Raw genomic sequence first — 20,253 nt, 5'->3', positions numbered from 1 at the left:
ACCCGTGATCTTTTAACGGAACAATTCAGTCCCCGCACATTCCACATTACTATCCCTACCGGGGGAATTCTTCTGCTCACTCCACTTGAGACTTCCATTACCTTCTGGTACATTTCTCTCTCTCGTCCAGGCCCACTCTCGATGACAGCCCACCCCATCCTATCCAGAAAAATGCTTGCGTCATCAACCATCCCCCACCCTCCAATCACCCCCAGCCCCTCCCCCAATCCTTCCACCTGATCCCACCTCACCGATCCCACCCTTTACATTTACATTTTACTTTACATTTTACTTTACATTTTACATTTTACATACATTTTGCATACACTTTACATTTACATTCCCGTACCAGCCTCCCCGGACAGGCGCCGGAATGTGGCGACTAGGGGCTTTTCACAGTAACTTCATTGAAGCCTACTCGTGACAATAAGCGATTTTCATTTCATTTCATTTCCCCCCCTCACTCATCCCCATTCTCCCTCCTTTAACTGGCTTCCCACCAGAGCTCTCTCTCCCACAATGCTTATATTTGCCAGCATTCGCTGCTGGCATAATGGCTCCAGCCTGGAGATTATTACAAAGTGTCCCACCCAAAGCACCCTGACTACCCCTCTCCCGCACAACTTCTCCTTTATCTTCCTCCCCAGTGACTCAGATCTGCCCAATCTGCTCATCAACTCAACAACTCTATGGTGTCAACCAATGTAGGTGAAACAGTAACAACTATTTTAACTTCTGTAAACATTAAAAAGCACATAATATCAGGTGCACAAGGGTGGGCATAGTGGTTAGCACTGCTGCCTCATGGCGCTGAGGACTCGGATTTGATTCCGTCCCCGGGTCACTGTCCGTGTGGAGTTTCCACATTCTCCCCATGTTTGCGTGGGTCTCACTCCCACATGCCAAAAAGATGTGCAGGGTAGGTGGATTGTGCATGCTAAATTGCCCCTTAATTGGAAAACAAGAAATGGGTATGCTAAAGTTATGAAAAAAAGGCATATACAAAAAATACACCACTATGAAAATCGAACAAATCTAACTCAACCAACGCTCCTCATACGTGATCCTCCCCTCAATCAGCAACCCCAGCACAAAGGCCGGCCGCGATTCTCCGCAAATGCGGAGAGTCGTAAAGGCTGCCGTGAAACTGGCCGTGTTTCACGGCAGCCTCCGCGCCCCCTCCCGGTACCCGATTCTCCCCCCCGGTCGGGGCTAGCAGCGCGGCCCCGCGAAGCACGGCATTGCAGGTTTAGCGACCGTCGCTAAGGGTCACAGCGGCTGACGCGCACGATGACGTCAGCCGCGCATGCGCGGATTGGACGGTTCCAACCCGCGTATGCGCAGATGACGTCATCACGCATATGCGTCAAACCCGCGCATGCACGGGCCGTCATGCCCCTCAGCTGCCCCGCGGACTGATCCTGCGGGGCGACGGAGGAACAAAGAATGCGCGGGTTCCGGTCTCACTGCCCGCAATCGGTGCCATGGTTGTCCGGGACGGCACTTTGCGGCCGTTTTCACGAACGGTGAGAGCAGGTGTGTTTGCGTTCGTGAAAACGGCCGTAAAGGTCTGGGAACCCGGCCCATCGGCTAGGGGAGAATCGCTGTTCGCTGTAAAAAAAACGGCGAGCAGCGATTCATGTCGTGGGGCGGCCGTGGGGGGAGAATAGCGGGAGGTCGGGAAAAATGTCAGGAAGGCCCTCCCGCTATTCTCTGACCCGTCGTGGGCAGCGGAGAATCGCGCCCGGCCCATGTATACAACACCAGCCAAATATTTTAACAATACAACCTGCAAACTGACATGAAGATATCAACCCCAAAACAAAACAAATTTTTTCACCTTTAGCCCTCCCCCAGCCCATGTTCCTTCACAAAATTATCTTCTTTCTCTGGCATCAAAAAATAATATTCTTGGCCTTGAAAAGTTATGCAAGTTTTGTCTGGTACAACACCCTGAACCGGATATTACTGTGAAATAATGACGCTTTGGCCCATCGTTTGGTCAGTTCAGCTCCAAAGTCTTGGTGTATCCTGATGTGGTTCCGCTCCCAGCGATGATCGGATGTTTCCCAGCTCAGGATCTTCGACTGAAATTTGTGCATATGCATAATCAGCACCCGCGGAGGCTCCCCAGCTCTTGGCCCATGTCTTAATGAATCTTCTTCAAACAGTCTCTCTTCCACAAACATTGTAAATATTTTGGAGATGTAGTTGATTGTACTTGTTTCTGCTACCCCCCGGCAGGCCTATGATCCGTTGGTTTTGTCTCCGAGACCGATTTACTTGGTCTTCCACCTTTTCCCTCAGTATTTTACAGGCCTCACCTCTCTGACTCCAGTGATACGTTTGTTCGCTGAGGTCTGACATTGATCTCTCGACCTCCCGTATCGTTGCCTCCTGGGATTACAGGTGCTACTCCACCTGATCTAAGTATCCTTGAAGAGGAGCTATTCCTCTCTCAATTGCCCTTGACCAATCCTTCTGCATCTCTTTTCTTTGCAGTTGAAACTCTCCTGAAATGAAGTCCATTAACTTTTCCAGTGGGGGTGCGGCCATCAATGACGATGTTACCCCTCCACCATTTTCTTTGCCAATACTGCGCAAAGGTCAGCTTGAACTGACTTTTGACAGGTCCAATATCCCAGTGGCATTCCTCTTTATTTTGGTGGAGGGGCGGGTGTGGATAAATCCTCCAGAAACCATTATGTTCTACTTTATATACAAAATCACCTATTAAATGGGTGAAAAGAGCTAAAATCAATTTCTCTAAGTTGGAGCCACCTAATGTGTGACCATTTCGAACATGACCACCCAAAGAACTATTTAAATAACCATTTAACTGAGTTTAAAAGTGGATTTTGACCTGAGATGGATGTTGTTCGAGTGGAGATAAAGGTAGCAGTTAAAGGTATTGTTTAACTGTTTGTTAAGCTTGGTTAACTGGAAATTGAAAGCTATTGGTCTTGGTGATGTTAAAGTCAGTAATAATGTGTTAGTAATGTGATGGGAAAAACAAAATGTTTTTTTTATCACATGGCTTCAGTGATGTCATTGTGTGCGTTGAGCTGGGCTGTGGCTCGGGGAGTTTGTTTTACTTTTGCTTTGAGTGTGAACTGGTTTTGTTCTGCACAGGCTGAAATAAAGTTTTTTTCTATCTGCATTTTAAAAGCTATTTCCAGACTGCTTGATAACTTGAAAATAAATTACTGTTTTCTGGAAGGAATTCCAACCTCTGTTTTGTAAAGGAAACAGGAAGTATCCATACCGAGTTTTAAAGTTAGTAAGAGTGCCGTGTGTTGGGCCACACCTTTGAAAAGGTTAATTGGATCTTGTTATTAAATTGGAACAGTTAAGGGGGACATTTATTAAAGGTGATTCATAGATTACTGTAGCTGTTTGAGGTATTTATGTTTGTAGTTGATAAGAATGCTTACTGTATGTGTTTATAGAAAATGTTCACTAAATTCGTAGAATAAACTTTGTTTTTGATTAAAAGTGACGAAGGACACTGTTGAATAATATCTGAAAGGCAGGCCCTTGTGTTCATCAGAACGAAAATCTATAAACAGTTGTAGATCAGGTGAACTCCATGATTTATTTTGGAGTTTTCTAAACCCTGGTCCGTAAAGTTTGTTTTAATTAACCCTATCCCTATTTGTGTGTGAAATTACTACTGGAGCGCTCACAGTCCTGTAAACTGAATAAAATATTTGGGTATATGTCCAGTAGCCTAGCAACTGTTGGAATCTGGTCTAGGATCATAACTTTACAATATTACTTTATCACCTGTGCTGGAGATTATGATAGCACAGTGGGACGATATGGGAAGCATTGAAATGTAGCATTTGCTGTTTATCTGAATGCATGGTGATAATTTGACACACATTCTGCTTCCACACACCTGGCGAACTCCATGAGCAGATTGAAGAATAGTGACCCTGCTCCCAATGATGGTCCATCAATTCATTTAGGAAAATCAGACCATTGTGTCGTTGAGGAATTTTAAATTATTTTATGCATTTCCTTTCATGACATTTATAACCCGTCAGGTTTGGCTCCTTTAGCAACACTCTGAGGCCAGAGGCTGTGGGTTCCATGTCAAATGCAGCACCTGATGAAGGCTGAAACTCTTGATTTACAGAGAGGCCGCCATGTTGTTAGCAGCCCTACCCTCAAATGAGATGTTAAAATAAATCCTTATCTGCATTTTCAGAACATTAAGTTCATCTCAACATTCCTGTGAACAACATCATTGGAATTGATTACATGGATATCATGTCATTGATATTTCTGGGATTGTTCACTGTATTTGAAGCACATTGTGATGTCTCTGTGATCTGTTATAAAGTTAGATCAAAATCTGGAATTTCCCTGAAGTTGTCTTTCATCTCCACTCGTAGCGTTAGTGGATGATTTCCAAGATTACTGGAGGAACTGTAGAAATGGTTAATTTGTAATTTCAGTGCGAGTTTCTTTTGAAGTTGCAATGTGATATGATGATGATCTGATTAATCAGCATCAATGCAACCAAAATGGTGGCTATGTTGAGTTTAATCGGTGTCTGAGACAGAATATAACTCACAAATTGTACGGCAAAAGAGTCAGCTGTTGCCAACCGACATATAAATCTATGTTCTATAAAGATTGACTCGATTTTACAAACAGTAAATCCCCATTTTAAGTGTCCCCTATTAAAATGGCTTCATTTAAAGGGCTTTATTTTTTATGTCCACTGGCAACTAAATTGCAACGTTCCCTGTTTTAGGGTGTGTGAGAAATGTGACCAATCTCGACACGGTGTCACCAAAGTGCGACTGAGCCCAGTGATCCCTGTGTGCATCCTGGGTTGTGACCATTTGGTTCTTTCTGTGCATTCGAGAGCTTTTGTTTCGCTGGACTTTCAGGTTTCCCAACATCCTACCCCCCCCCCCCCCCCCCCCACCCCCGGTGTACTAAACTAAGCTTTATTTTCAAACGTTTTCTGCTGCACCCAGTCCGAGTTGTGGAACTCTGGACTTGTTTTTGAAATAATTCTCCACTGTGCTGTATCCGACAGGTACAGCACGGTTCCACAAACTTTGTTTTTCAAATTGCTTTGCTGCTGGTGCAGCACATACCTGACTAAAAGAGTTCTTTGCTGTACAAAGGTACAGCTCTGCACTTTACTGTACACAATGTGTGTTTGAAGAACCTGTTACAGAATGAAGCCTCCAAGCATGCCAGTAATTTTAAAGTCACTTACTGTATTGTGGAGTATTTCAGACTGTAATGTTATATTATTATGGGCCAGGGTTTAGAGAACACCAAAGTATATCATGGAGTTCACCTGATCTACAACTTTTAATAGATTTTGGTTATGGGGGCACAAGGGCATACTTTACGGGTTTGATGCAATAGAGATCTAAAGTATGTTTGAACAAAAACAATGTTTATTCTATAAATCCAGTTAACATTTTATGAACCCACATTAACATCTTACCAACTACCAACACTGATGACCCCCCCAAAAAGATACAGTACTCTATAGAAAACCCTTAATAACTTTTCAAACAACATCCATAAGTCAAAAAACTCTTTCCTTAAACAGGTATTACTTTGAAATCATCAAGTGATCTGGAGACATTCTTTAGTTTGCAGAGAGAGAGATCAATACACATCTGCTTAGTTTCAGTACAGCTCTCCAACTGAAAGTGAAACTAAACACAGAGCCAAAAAGAGCTTCCAGCTCCACCCACACAATGACACAACTGCAGCCATTTGATAAAGCACACTTTTCTTAAAGGGACATTTACATGACAATACTGTTTCAATTTTTACATTGATTTTTCTGGGCAAACATCCTCAGAAGCCTAACTCTGGTTTTAACATTTATTCCAATAGGAAACCATGGAAGGGATTCTCCAGTCCTCTAGCCGTCTGTTTCTCAGCTGCCCACCCTTCACTGGTGGTGGGATTCTATCTTCCTGCTGATTGTCAGAGGGATTTCCTATTGCAACCATCGCACACCGCCCCGAAACCCACAGGTGGGGCTGTACTCCCGGCAGGAAAATTGAATTGCAATGACTGGAGAGTTCTGGCCCATGCTTCACTGAATGGTGTTTCACTGGAAGTGGCAATTTTCAGGAACGCAACCAACACTACCAACACTTTCAGTAAGGACTCCCTGTACCTCATCAAATGTTGAGCTCTTTGGCTTAAAGTTGAGTTGAAGTCATCCAGTCTAAAAGTTTCTAATAGTTTATCAAACTAATGGGTGTTCTTCACTCAGGTACCTTCCATTCTCCATTCACATACTAATTAAGCAAGGTTAAATAAAAAGTCCAATTCAACTTCATACGATGTTTGGCGTCAGTATCTAGCAGTTGTTCTCCCACTACTTTCCGTGTCCAATAGGTTAGATGAGGTTATTGGGTTACGGGGAGAGGTTGGAGGCGTGGGCTTAAATGGGTGCTCTTTCCAAGGGCTGGTACAGACTCGATGGGTCGATTGGCCTCCCTCTGCATTGTACATTCTATGATGCTGCAGAGTTCCTGTCTGTCCCGGGGCCCCGTGTCGGGCTGGATGAAGCTGTCAACGACCAAAAATAACCATTTCACTGATTTGTTTATGGAGAAACAAAACCTGACAGAGTTTCCAGGAAAATTAGACTAACGCCACTGGCCTGTTCCTTTCCCTCTTTCAATCTGGTTCTAGACACATGTATAAATATATATAGAACATAGAACAGTACAGCACAGAACAGGCCCTTCGGCCATCAATGTTGTGCCGAGCCATGATCACCCTACTCAAACCCACGTATCCACCCTATACCTGTAACCCAACAACCCCCCCCTTAACCTTACTTTTATTAGGACACTACGGGCAATTTAGCATGGCCAATCCACCTAACCCGCACATCTTTGGACTGTGGGAGGAAACCGGAGCACCTGGAGGAAACCCACGCACACAGGGGGAGGACGTGCAGACTCCACACAGACAGTGAACCAGCCGGGAATCGAACCTGGGACCCTGGAGCTGTTAAGCATTTATGCTAACCACCATGCTACCCTGCTGCCCCTTATATATATCCGTATATACACATGTTTTTGCAGAAACAAAGCGTAATTCCAGTTTTTAACAGAACCAGGAAGGAAACTCCACCACAATGTCGTGAATCAATTACTACCTGATCACTTTCCACGTGAAATCAATTTGAGAGAATTTATCATGTGAAAACCAAGTAACATTTTCAGCATAATTACCTCGTGATAAGACAAGATTCCAGATCTATGAATGGTTAGACCAGGATCACCTCCTCCAGTAATTGGAGCAAAGAGATTTGTGTTGGAAGTTTGAAGGGTGAAGCTAATTGCAAATGTTGGGAATCCAGCAAGTAGTTTTAATTTTGGTGCACCATGGTCCCTCCAGTATTTCAAAGCGATATTCTGCAAAATAATATAGCTTGGTGCCTTTACTGAAGTTTTGCAGAGCTAAAAAACATTTTCTGTATTATGCTGGGAAAATAATTAAAGTGATAATATAAATAATGCCGTATAGATATCAATGTTGAACCGACATACTTACAATATTAAAGAACTTTTGTGGGAAAACTTCCTTGGATTCAGCATACAGGGGACTGTGGTGCCCAGTGATACCATCCCACACACCCCGAAGATTAAATGACAACAGAGAGATAAAGTCCACATATCTGTTCAAGGAAACACAAAATGAAGCATTGCCATCCAGTTATTTCTAATAGTCAATTATATCTAATTGTGAATGGTTTACTGATTCCCAGTCAGAGTTCCAACTTTGCATCCTATCTTTGACGTTTGGAGCCAGAACAATGCTTGAAGAGAGAGGGCAGGATTCTCCGTTTCGGAGACCATGGGCATGATCTTCCGGCCTCGTTACACTTGCACTCAAATCTAACAAGGCCGGTGAGTAGCAGGAAAGGCCAAAAACGAGATTCGCAGCAGGCCCCAAACTGTGCAATGCAACCGGCCCACTCCCGTAGGTGAAATCGGGATCTGGCCCTAGCTTGCCGAGAAACCAATCCTCACCACTTCAGCCCCAAGTCTATACAATTAATGACAGCCACCCCATATCCAACGGCCTCCCATCATTCTGCGGCCTCCCCAGCAAGTGGTCACGCTGGCGCCGATTAGGACTCACTTTGAAAACGTGAACCTGGCGAAAGGGCTTCCGTGGGGAGCTGAGGAGGCAAAGAGCCTGGGTGTGCTGGGCCTGGCGGGGGTGGGGCAGGGAGGGCGGGGTTGGTGATGGTGGGGTAACTGGGAGGGCAATCGCCTGCGGCACCACCATGCCAAACTCTGGCTCCCAACTCCGTTTGGGTGGCAACCCGTGCCCCTGCCCATTTGCCCTGACGGTCACCCATAACCCCCACCCATAACCCCCATGCTGAGGACTCTGGCAGCGCGCCTGAAGCATATCGCTAATAGGTAATTGGCAAACGTGGGTAAGTCAGCACTTAACACATGTCAAATGGATTCCTGTGGGTGGGCGGGCCATGTAGCATGTGGGAGTCATTGCCCAGCATCCCAATCAGACACTGTGCTAAAGCACTGCGGGAAGCAACACCACACAGGCAGCAGGCAACATCCAAACACCCAGGGGATGGGATGCAGCTCCGGGGACATGTCCATGGCCGGAGGCGGGGTGAGCGGCGGGCGGGGGGGGGATTTCCTGGAGGGATGGGCAAAGGGTTTCGAGGCCGCATTGCAGAATAACGTCACAGAGATATCATAATGGTTGTGCAAAAAGTTGTTTAATGTGCTGTAGAATACCCCATTCCCAAGTGTGCCACCTCCCCAACCCCCCCCCCCCCCAGCCCCCCCAACCCCACCCCCTACCCTGGTGACCTCAGTGATCCTCAACATGCCTGGCCCTCCTAGCTCTCCAACGACAACTAGGTGTTTCCCCAGGATGCATATCTGAGGTGGAGACTGCCAGCTGCTTACCTCATCCCCTGGCCCTCGATGCACCTGGTGGGCATCCCCTGGGGGCTGTGGGAATGGAGTTCCTGGATCACTTGTCGATGGCACACACCCATCCGTGTCACCCTGTTCCGTGATTTTGAGACGCGGCCTCATCAGATGGGTGGAACTCAGGGGAGTGGAAGGTCACTGTCGCCACTCCATGGGACTAGTCCGGGTCGGCACTCAGAGGCCCCTCCTCCAGGTCGGTGCCCATAGGGCCCTGGGGTTCACCTTGGGATGGAGGGCAAGATGGTTCGGCCCTTGGCTGCCCCTGAATCGTCTGGCTCTGCCCACCTGGTGGGCTCGACATGGTCCGCAACATTCTGTCGACACCCTCAGCGATCTCCTTAGTGACTGGGCCATCTTCTGCAGGGCCTCAACGAGGCCCACCTGCGACTGGGACAAGCTCTGTAGGGCCTCCGCCATGCCCATCTGAGAGTGGGACATGTCCCACAGAACCTCATCAAGGTTAGCCTGGTACTGGGTCACATCCCCAAGCGAGTCAGACATTCTGCCGAGACCCTCAGCCATGGCCATCGCCGAGTGTGCTATGCCTTGGACACCTTCACTCATGGTGCCAACATCGTGCATTAGGCTTTCCACTGCGGTCCCTATCCTGGCAGTGTTAGCCTTGGTGCCACTCATTGCCAGAGCCATCATCTGCTCCCGTAGCCTCTGGGATATTTCCAAGCGGCTGTGGATCTGCTGGAGTGACACTGATATTTCACTCTGAATGTCCCGGCCGCTCCTTATCATCTCCATCAGCTCCAGGTAACCCACTTTCAGAGGCTCAGCATCAGGCTGTCTCACCTGGGGGTCTCTGCCTCCAGCTGATGTACATCAGCAACAGTGTGGTGCTCACCAGATTGTGCCCCAGGAGCCTGACCACTAACATGTCCCACCGAGATGTGTGTATCTATGCTGGTGGGGGGGGTGGGGTTGGATTTGACAGCTGAGCTGCGACTATTATGTTGGCATCGTCGGAGCTCCCCCCTGAGGTGTTCTCGGAGTCAGGAGAGGAAGCCAGCCAGGATCAAGTCCGGCAACCAGCAGCAGTCTGGGCCCTCTACCGCTGAGCAACCATCGGCAGTCTGGGCCCTCTCCCGCCGAGCAACCACCAGCAGTCTGGGCCCTCTCCCGCCGAGCAACCACCAGCAGTCTGGGCCCTCTCCCGCTGAGCAAGCATCGGCAGTCTGGGCCCTCTCCCGCTGAGCAACCACCAGCAGTCTGGGCCCTCTCCCGCTGAGCAATCACCGGCAGCCTGGGCCCTCTCCCGCTGAGCCAGCATCGGCAGTCTGGGCCCTCTCCCGCCGAGCAACCACCAGCAGCCTGGGCCCTCTCCCGCTGAGCAAGCACCAGCAGTCTGGGCCCTCTCCCGCTGAGCAAGCATCGGCAGTCTGGGCCCTCTCCCGCTGAGCCAGCATCGGCAGTCTGGGCCCTCTCCCGCTGAGCAAGCATCGGCAGTCTGGGCCTACTCCCGCTGAGCAATCACAGGCAGTCTGGGCCCTCTACCGCTGAGCAAGCATCGGCAGTCTGGGCCCTCTCCCGCTGAGCAAGAATCGGCAGTCTGGGCCCTCTCCCGCTGAGCAAGCATCGGCAGCCTGGGCCCTCTCCCGCTGAGCAAGCATCGGCAGCCTGGGCCCTCTCCCGCTGAGCAAGCATCAGCAGTCTGGGCCCTCTCCCGCTGAGCAATCACAGGCAGTCTGGGCCCTCTACCGCTGAGCAAGCATCGGCAGCCTGGGCCCTCTCCCGCTGAGCAAGCATCGGCAGTCTGGGCCCTCTCCCGCTGAGCAAGCATCGGCAGCCTGGGCCCTCTCCCGCTGAGCAAGCATCGGCAGTCTGGGCCCTCTCCCGCTGAGCAAGCATCGGCAGTCTGGGCCCTCTCCCGCCGAGCAAGCATCGGCAGCCTGGGCCCTCTCCCGCTGAGCAACCACCAGCAGTCTGAGCCCTCTCCCGCTGAGCAAGCATCGGCAGTCTGGGCCCTCTCCCGCTGAGCAAGCATCGGCAGCCTGGGCCCTCTCCCGCTGAGCAAGCATCGGCAGCCTGGGCCCTCTCCCGCCGAGCAAGCATCGGCAGCCTGGGCCCTCTCCCGCTGAGCAATCATCGGCAGCCTGGGCCCTCTCCCGCTGAGCAAGCATCGGCAGCCTGGGCCCTCTCCCGCTGAGCAAGCATCGGCAGCCTGGGCCCTCTCCCGCTGAGCAAGCATCGGCAGCCTGGGCCCTCTCCCGCTGAGCAATCACAGGCAGCCTGGGCCCTCTCCCGCTGAGCAAGCATCGGCAGCCTGGGCCCTCTCCCGCCGATTATGGGAGTGCTTTTCCTGAGGAGACACAGAGAGAGCATCGATAGCATGATTCAGTGGTGGGAGAGGGGGTGTGGTCGGGATTAAGGGGGAACGGGGAGGGAGGGCTAGGGTCACTTGGAGAGTTGGGGTTGGCTTCTCCTTGGCGGGGGCTGGAAAACACAAATAACAACAGCGTTAGACGTTCCGATGCATGTAGTCCAGGGGTAGGGTAGATGATGGCATCAGTGGCCATGGCACACGGCCATGGCGGCTTGCGTGGGTGCTGGCATGTGGAGCAGGGTGGGGGTTCGGACGTCCTATGGGTGGGTTGGGTGTGTGGGACGGGTGTGTGCCAACACACTCTGGCCGCCCTGTGGAGGTTGTGGAGTTTCTTCTGGCACTTCATGCCAGTCTAGACGATGTTGCCCACGGCACTGACCACCTCTTCCACCTGCACCCAGGTACAGCAAATGGCAGCGTCAGGCTGCCTCCCTCAGGACGGCAGGCACTCGAGTCTCACCAGCTGTCTCCTGGTCTTCTGGGGCAGGCCCCTTTTGTGCAGAGTCCTCCCGGAGCAGGCCCTGTACCTCCAGCCACCGCGCATGGTCAATGGAAGCTGCAGCCAGGTCGATAGTGCGCATTCCTGACTGTCGTCCGAAATTAATTCTCCACAGGGGGGGGATAAATGAAGACATGTCAGCAAGATGAATATTCCCTTACCCATCCAAATCCAACAGGCTACATGGTGACCCTGAGTTCAACACCACCCATCACTATGTTACCTTCTGCAGTGCACCCCAGTCTCCAGCAGTGAGTGTCACTGGGCCTGTGAAGTGGGCAGCGTCTATCCTCACCACCCGTCCCTGTCAACGGGGGTACCAATGGCTACTGCAACCCGTGTCAGTGACAGGTCCTGTGGCCCCTGTCCTGTTACCCCAGTGGGGTTACTGTGGGTCTCCGCATTGGGTGGACCATGTATTATCTCGCCAGCAGGTGGCACCTCGGTAGAGAGAGACACCATGAGCCACCAATCACCTTCATGCTTAGGGGCTTGTGTGTGGACAGGTCCCGCAGATGGGGGAGATTGAAGGAAGTGTGCATCGACTGGGTGATTATCTACAGTGTGATGAAGGTCCTGGATGTGACACACAGGCTGTGACAACCTGACCAGGGGCAGGATGGATGTGAGCAGGGGCGCGGTGGACAGGCAGGAAGACAGCTGGTGATCCTGAGGGATGGGCTAGATGAGAGTATCACTGGTGAAGTCTCTGCGATGTGAAGGGCAATGTGCCAGGGAGGGTGCCCAATGCCATGGTGCAGGTGTCCTGTTTTTCAGTTAAAAGTTCAGTGTCGAGTTTAGTGTCAAATTGGCTGGAGCTGCCCCCACCCCTAATTGTTGAGTGGCAGTTATCTGTCAATCACCTGAAGCCTGATATGCAGCAAAAAGGTGTAAATCACATTGAAGCCTAACTACTGTGAGCCATCTCAGTTTAGCTGGGTTCTATATAAGATAGAGGCATAAAGTGCACACTCAGTAAGCTTTGCGCACATGAAGTCGAGACATCTTGAGTGATTGAGGCAGCCAGAGTGAGGTTTGAAGCTTGGTAATTTGGAGCAGTGTGGTAATTCGGAGCAGTGTGGGAGGAGGTGCTTTTTCCCTGCTGATTTGTTTCCTTTCTTCTGGCTTTGTAACTGTTAAGCTGCAGAGAGAGATCCAGAGAGTATCATGGGAAGGTAAGTGATACAAATATATTTTCAAATTGTGGGGGGGGAAATGTGAACTGACATCACAGTAAAGCTGTGATCTGATTGGCTGGTAGTGAATCTGTTAAACGTGAAAAAAAAATAACGTTGATAAACTAATTAAATCTAATTGATTAACTGTTAAGGCGCGCAACTAAACCTGAGAGCAGAAATTAGTATTTAGCATTTAATTCTACAGTAAAAATCTAGCGCCAGGGCCATATAGTTAATTGTAACTGAACCGAAGAACAATTGAAGTGTTAATTTTGAATTAATTAACGAGTGCATAAATGTCACTCGTTGGGGTGTAGTGCTCTAACTGTGAGACGTGGGAGATCGGTGACGTTTCCAGCGCTCGGGTCGACTATATTTTCAGGATGTGTTGCCAATTGCAGCTCCTCACAGACCACGTCGTTCAGTTGGAGCAGCAGGTGGATGCACTTAGGAGCATGCAGGTGGCGGAAAGCATCATAGATATGATTTATAGAGACGTGGTCACACCCCCAAGGTTCATACAGATGGGTGACAACTAGAAAGGGCAGGCAGTCAGTGTAGGAATCCCCTGTGGCTGTCCCCCTCTCTAACAGGTATACCGTTTTGGATACTGTGGGGGGGGGGGGGGGGGGGGGAGAGCCTATCAGGTGAAAACAACAGCAGCCAGAACAGTGGCATCACAACTGGCTCTGTTGCTCAGCAGGGGAGGGCAAAGTGCAGGAGAGAGATAATTATTGGGGACTCTATCGTGAGGGGCACAGATAGGGGCTTCTGTGGACGTGAAAGAGACTTCAGGATGGCATGTTGCCTCCCTGGTACCAGGGTCAAGGTTGTCTCTGAACGAACATCCTGAAGGGTGAGGGTGAACAGCCAGAAGTCGTAGTACACACAGGCACTAACGACATAGGCAGGATGAGTGATGAGGTCCTGCAGAAGGAGTTCAGGGAGTTGGGCAATAAGCTCAGAAGCAGGACCTCTGGGGTTGTAATCTCAGGATTACTCCCTGTGCCATGTGCCAGTGAGGCTAGAAATAGGAGGATAGAGCAGCTAAACACGTGGCTAAACTGGTGGTGTAGGAGAGAGGGTTTCAGATTTCTGGGCCATTGGGATCTCTTCCAGGGCAGGTAGGACCTGTACAAGAAGGACGGGTTGCATCTAAACTCAAGGGGCACCAATATCCTGGCTGGAGGTTTGCCAGTGTCACTCGGGAGGGTTTAACCTTGTATGGTAGGGGGGTGGGAACCAGAGCATTAGCTTGGGAGATCTAATAACTGAAGGGGAAATACAGAACAAAAATAAGAGAACAACATCACCCTCAAGCAGAGCAAAAAAGGTGACAAGTGTGAGAAGGGAGGTGGTCAATGCAGGACTGAGGGAAAAATGCCTTAATGTACCTTAATGTGCACAGTATACGGAACAAGGTAAATGAGCTTGTAGCGCACATTGAAACCGGCCAGTATGATGTTGTGGAAATCACAGAGACGTGGCCGCCAGAGGATTAGGACTGGGATCTAAATATCCAAGGATATATGTCCTATCAAAAGGACAGGCAGATGGGCAAAGGGGGCGGGGTTGCATTGTTAGTAAGGAAAGAAGTTAAATCGATAACAAGGAGCGATATAAGATCAGAAGGCATAAAATCTTTGTGGGTAGAGTTGAGGAATCGTAAAGGTAAAAAGACCCTGATGGGAGTTATGTACAGGCCCCCTAGTACGAGTCAGGATGTGGGGGGAGAAAATAAATCAGGAGATAGAAAAGGCATGTAAAAAAGGCAATATTACAATAATCATGGGGACTTCAATATGCAGGTTGACTGGGAAAATCATGTTGGCAGTGGTTCTCAAGAAAAGGAATTTGTGGAATATCTAAGAGATGGTTTTTTTGGAGCAGCTTGTGGTAGAGCCTACGAGGGAACAGGCAATTCTGGAATTAGTGATGTGTAATGAGGCAGACATGATTCGGGATCTTAGAATCATAGAATTTACAGCGCAGAAGGAGGCCATTCGGCCCATCGAGTCTGCACCGGCTCTTTGAAAGAGCACCCCACCCAAGCCCACACCTCCATCCAGTAACCCCACTCAACACTAAGGGCAATATGGCATGGCCAATCCACATAACCTGCACATCTTTGGACTGTGGGAGGAAATCGGGGCACCCGGAGGAAACCCACGCAGATACGGGAGAACGTGCAGACTCCACACAGACAGTGACCCAAGGCCGGGAATCGAGCCTGGGACCTTGGAACTGTGAAGCAATTGTGCTAACCACTGTGCTACCATGCTACCCAAATCTTAAGGTGAAGGAACCCTTCGGGAGCTTGGACCACAATATGATAGAATTTATTCTTCAGTTTGAGAGGGAGAAGCTGGAATCAGATGTAACTGTATTACAATTAAATAGGATAACTACAAAGACATGAGGGAGGAACTGGCCAGAATTGATTGGAAAAGGAGCCAAGCAGGGAAGACAGTGGAACAGCAATGGCAGGAATTTTGGGGGTTATTCGGGAGGCACAACAGAAATTCACCTCAAGGTAGGAGGGAATATGCTAAGGGCAGGGAAAGGCATCCATGGTTAACCAGTGAAGTCAAGGACAGCATAAAAGCGAAAGAAAAAGCAGACAAAGTGGTGGGGATTAGTGGGAAGCTAGAGGATTGGGAGTCCTTTAAAAGTGAGCAGGGGACAACTAAAAATGCAATAAAGGGAGAGAGGTTGAAAAATGTAATGAAATTTCATATTTGACCCTCCTGAAACTGAAGATGAATTTTGAGTGCAACATTGCTAGTAATGTAAAAGAAGATAGGAAGAGGTTTTGACAAAATATAAAAGGTAAAAGAGAGGCAAAAATAGACATTGGTCCCCTGGAAAACATGGCTGTGAAGTAATAATATTAAACAAAGAAATGGCAGATGAACTGAATAGTTACTTTGCATCAGTCTTCAAGAAGACACCAAAGGGATGCCAGAACTCCAGGAGAATCAGGGGGCAGAGATGAGTACAGTGACCATCACTAAGGAGAAGGTTCTGGGGAAACTGAAAGGTCTGAAGGTGGATAAGTCACCTGGACCGGATGGACTACACCCTAGGGTTCTAAAAGAGATAGCTGAGGAGATTGTGGAGGCATTGGTGGTGATCTTTAAGGAATCATTGGAAACAGGAAAGTTTCCAGAGGACTGGAAAGTGGCTAATGTAACACCACTGTTTAAGAAGGGAGGGAGGCAGAAGACAGGAAATTATAGGCCGGTTAGCCTGACTTCGGTCATTGGTAAGATTTTAGAGTCCGTTATTAAAGATGACTCATGGAGTATTTGGAAGTGTATGATAAAATAGGACTGAGTCAGCAAGGCTTTGTCAAAGGGAGGTCATGTTTGACAAATCTGTTTGAGTTCTTTGAGGAGGTAACAAGCAAGTTAGACAAAGGAGAACCAATGGATATGATTTATTTAGATTTCCAGAAGGCCTTTGACAAGGTGTCGCATTGGAGATTGTTAAATAAGTTAAGAGCCCATGTTGTCGTGTTAAGCACACTGAGATAACACGGGCTACAACTGGATGCAGCTATAACTGAAATAGACTACAGGCCTTTGAAGTTAGTTCAATTTGACTTATTGAACCTGTCACACAGTTAGCACAGCTCTCTGTGAGTTCGACTCTCTGCTAACCTAAGTGTCATCTCTCTGTCTGACTGAACCAGACTAGCTCTTAGCCACGTTCTGTATGCGTTACGTGATATATACACTGAACTCACTCGGTAGATGTCCCTAATGGAAAGAGGCGGAGTGTGAGTGCCTCGTGCCTTTTATAGTGGGAAACCACCCCCAAGTGTTCTGCTTTCTGATTGGTTGTGTCCTGTTCTCTGTGTTTATGAGCTGCCTGTCTGGATCTCATTAAGTGCATGTCTGCATATCATGACGATCGTGCTCAGGGTAAGATCCTGGCCTGGATAGAGGATTGGCTGACTGGCAGAAGGCAGAGAGTGGGGATAAAAGTGTATTTTTCAGGATGACAGCCGGTGACTAGTGGTGTGCCTCAGGGGTCTGTGCTGGGATCACAACTTTTCACAATATACATGAATGTTCTGGAGGAAGGAACTGAAGGCACTGTTGCTAAGTTTGCAGATGATACAACAGTCTGTAGAGGGACAGGTAGTATTGAGGAAGCAAGGGGGCTGCAGAAGGATTTGGACAGGCTAGGAGAGTGGGCAAAGAAGTGGCAGCTGAAATATAATTTGGAAAAGTGTGAGTTATGCACTTTGGAAGGAGGAATTTAGCCATAGACTATTTTCTAAATGGGGAAACGCTTCGGAAAGCAGAAGTTCAAAGGGACTTGGGAGCCCTTGTTCACGATTATCTTAAGGTTAACTTCCACGTTCAGTCAGCAGTTAGGAAGGCAAATGCAATGTTAGCATTCATGTCAAGAGGGCCGGGGATGTACTTCTGAGGCTGTATAAGGCTCTGGTCAGACCACATTTGGAGTATGGTGAGCAGTTTTAGGCCCCGTATCTAAGGAAGGATTTGCTGGCCTTGGAAAGGGTCCAGAGGAGGTTCGCAAGAATGATCTCTGGAATGAACATCTTTTCGTATGAGGAACAGTTGAGGACTCTGGGTCTGTACTCATTAGAGTTTAGAAGGATGAGGGGGGATCTTATTGAAACTTACAAGATATTTCGAGGCCTGGATAGAGTGGATGTGGAGAGGATGTTTCCATTTGTAGGAGAAACTGGAACCAGAGGACACCATCTCAGACTAAACAGAGATGAGGAGGAATTTCATCAGCCAGAGGGTGGTGAATCTGTGGAACTCTTTGCAGCAGAAGGCTGTGGAGGCCAAATCACTGAGTGTCTTTAAGACAGAGATAGATAGGTTCTTGATTAATAAGGGGATCTTGGCTTATAGGGAGAAGGCAGGGGAATGGGGATGAGAAACATATCAGCCATGATTGAATGGCGGAGCAGATTCGATGGGCCGAGTGGCCTTATTCTGCTTCTATGTCATTTGGTCTTACGGTCTTATGGTCCTGTGTTTGGGGTGGGCCCTGCTATTCCCCTGCTTCCCCTGCAGTGGGGCTGAGCTTCTGATGAGTGAATTGAGGGGTGGCAGCACCTGGTGGGCCACTGATTGAGTTTGGCCAGGCCCATCCTGGTGATGGGTCAGCTGGGGTCTGAGGGATTCCAGAGGGTTGGCCTGGGTGGACTCCCAGCTACTCCCCCGGCCCTGGCAGCAACCCACCAGCAAGCGGAACAATTATAAACACTTTTTTCAAACTTTACTTACCTTCCCTCTCCCCCTCAGCAGCCACGGTGCCAAATCCAGGTTTGTAAATACCTGTAGTAAACAGCTCCCACTGGACTTCAGCCTGAGAGGAGTGGGGCATCACGGAAGCGCCGATCACACTGGGTCTAATGCGCTAAGTACATTTAAATAAATGGAAATGCCTGTTTTTCATGCGCCCATCGGCACGGGACGCAAACCTCGTTTCCACCGCCTGGGAGGGACTGGAACACTGAACCAGCTTGCAAGGAACTAGATCATGAAGTCAGCGTGACTCAGGGGAAGAGTAGGCAAGGAGCAGATGATGAACGCAAAGGGACTGGTGGTCTGAGGTGCATTTGTTTTAATGAGAGAAGTGTAGTAGGTAAGGCAGATGAACTTAGTGCTCGGATTAGTACCTGGGAGTATGATGTTATTGCTATTACTGAGACTTGGTTGAGGGAAGGGCATGATTGGCAACTACATATCCCAGGATATCGATGCTTCAGGCGGGATAGAGGCAGGTAAAAGGGGTGGAGGAGTTGCATTACTGGTCAGAGAGGATATCACAGCTGTGCTGAAGGAGGGCACTATGGAGGACTCGAGCAGTGAGGCGATATGAGCAGAGCTCAGAAATAGGAAGGATGCGGCAACAATGTTGGGGCTCCCAACAGCGAGCGTGAGATAGAGGTACAAAAATGTAAACAAATTATGGAAAGATGTAAGAGCAACAGGGTAGTGGTGATAGGAGATTTTAGTTTTCCCAACATTGGCTGGGATACACTTAGAGTCAGAGGCCTAGATGGAGCAGAATTTGTAAGGAGCATCCAGGAGGGTTTTCTAGAGCAGTATGTAAATAGTCCAACTCGGGAAGGGGCCATACTGGACCTGGTGTTGGGGAATGAGCCCGGCCAGGTGGCTGAAGTTTCAGTCGGGGATTACTTTGGGAATAGTGATCACAATTCCGTAAGTTTTAGAATTCTCATGGACAAAGACGAGAGTGGTCCTAAAGGAAGAATGCTAAATTGGGGGAAGGCCAACTATACCAAAATTCGGCAGGAGCTGGGGAATGTGAATTGGGAGCAGCTGTTTGAAGGTAAATCCACATTTGATATGTGGGAGGCTTTTAAAGAGAGGTTGATTAAAGTGTAGGACAGACATGTCCCTGTGAAAATGAGGGATAGAAATGGCAAGATTAGGGAATCACGGATGACAGGTGAAATTGTGAGACTAGCTAAGAGGAAAAAGGAAGCATACATCAGGTCTAGGCGACTGAAGACAGACAAAGCTTTGGAAGAATATCGGGAATGTAGGACCAATCTGAAACAAGGAATCAAGAGGGCGAAAAGGGTCATGAAATATCTTTAGCAAACAGGGTTAAGGAAAATCCCAAAGCCTTTTATTCATATATAAGGAGCAAGAGGGTAACTAGAGAAAGGGTTGGCCCACTCAAGGACAAAGGAGGAAAGTTATGCGTGGAGTCAGAGAAAATGGGTGAGATTCTTAACTAGTACTTTGCATCGGCATTCACCTAGGAGAGGGACATGACGGATGTTGAAGTTAGGGATAGATGTTTGATTACTCTAGGTCAAGTCAGCATAAGGAGGGAGGATGTGTTGGGTATTCTAAAGGGCTTTAAGGTGGACAAGTCCCCAGGTCCAGATGAGATCTATCCCCGGTCACTGAAGGAAGTGAGAGAGGAAATAGCTGGTGCCTGAACAGATATCTTTGCAGTATCCTTGAACACGGGTGAGGTATCGGAACTCTGGAGAATTGCTAATGTTGTCCCCTTGTTGAAGAAGGGTAGCAGGGATAATCCAGGGAATTATAGACCTGTGAGCCTGACATCAGTGGTAGGGAAGATGTTGGAGAAGATACTGAGGGATAGGATCTATTCGCATTTGGAAGAAAATGGGCTTATCAGTGAGAGACAACATGGTTTTGTGCAGGGAAGGTCATGTCTCACCAACTTAATAGAATTCTTTGAGGAAGTGACAAAGTTGATTGA

General features: G+C 48.6%; 1 protein-coding gene across 1 annotated transcript in view; it reads right to left on the bottom strand.

Annotated features, from left to right (window-relative positions):
- Positions 1 to 20,253, bottom strand: part of LOC119978189 (acidic mammalian chitinase-like) — a 61,271-nt gene that overhangs the window by 9,184 nt on the left and 31,834 nt on the right. The window contains exons 7-8 of the mRNA XM_038819619.1: positions 7,564 to 7,687; positions 7,242 to 7,424 (exon numbers count right to left, since the gene is read on the bottom strand). Of these exons, the coding sequence (XP_038675547.1) occupies positions 7,242 to 7,424; positions 7,564 to 7,687 (307 nt within the window). The remainder of the gene's footprint in view (positions 1 to 7,241; positions 7,425 to 7,563; positions 7,688 to 20,253) is intronic.

This window comes from Scyliorhinus canicula, chromosome 15 (assembly GCF_902713615.1).
Source record: "Scyliorhinus canicula chromosome 15, sScyCan1.1, whole genome shotgun sequence".
Classification (NCBI taxonomy): domain Eukaryota; kingdom Metazoa; phylum Chordata; class Chondrichthyes; order Carcharhiniformes; family Scyliorhinidae; genus Scyliorhinus; species Scyliorhinus canicula.
The sequence above is the reverse complement of the archived record's forward strand: the minus strand, read 5'-3'. Positions and strand labels throughout refer to the sequence as shown.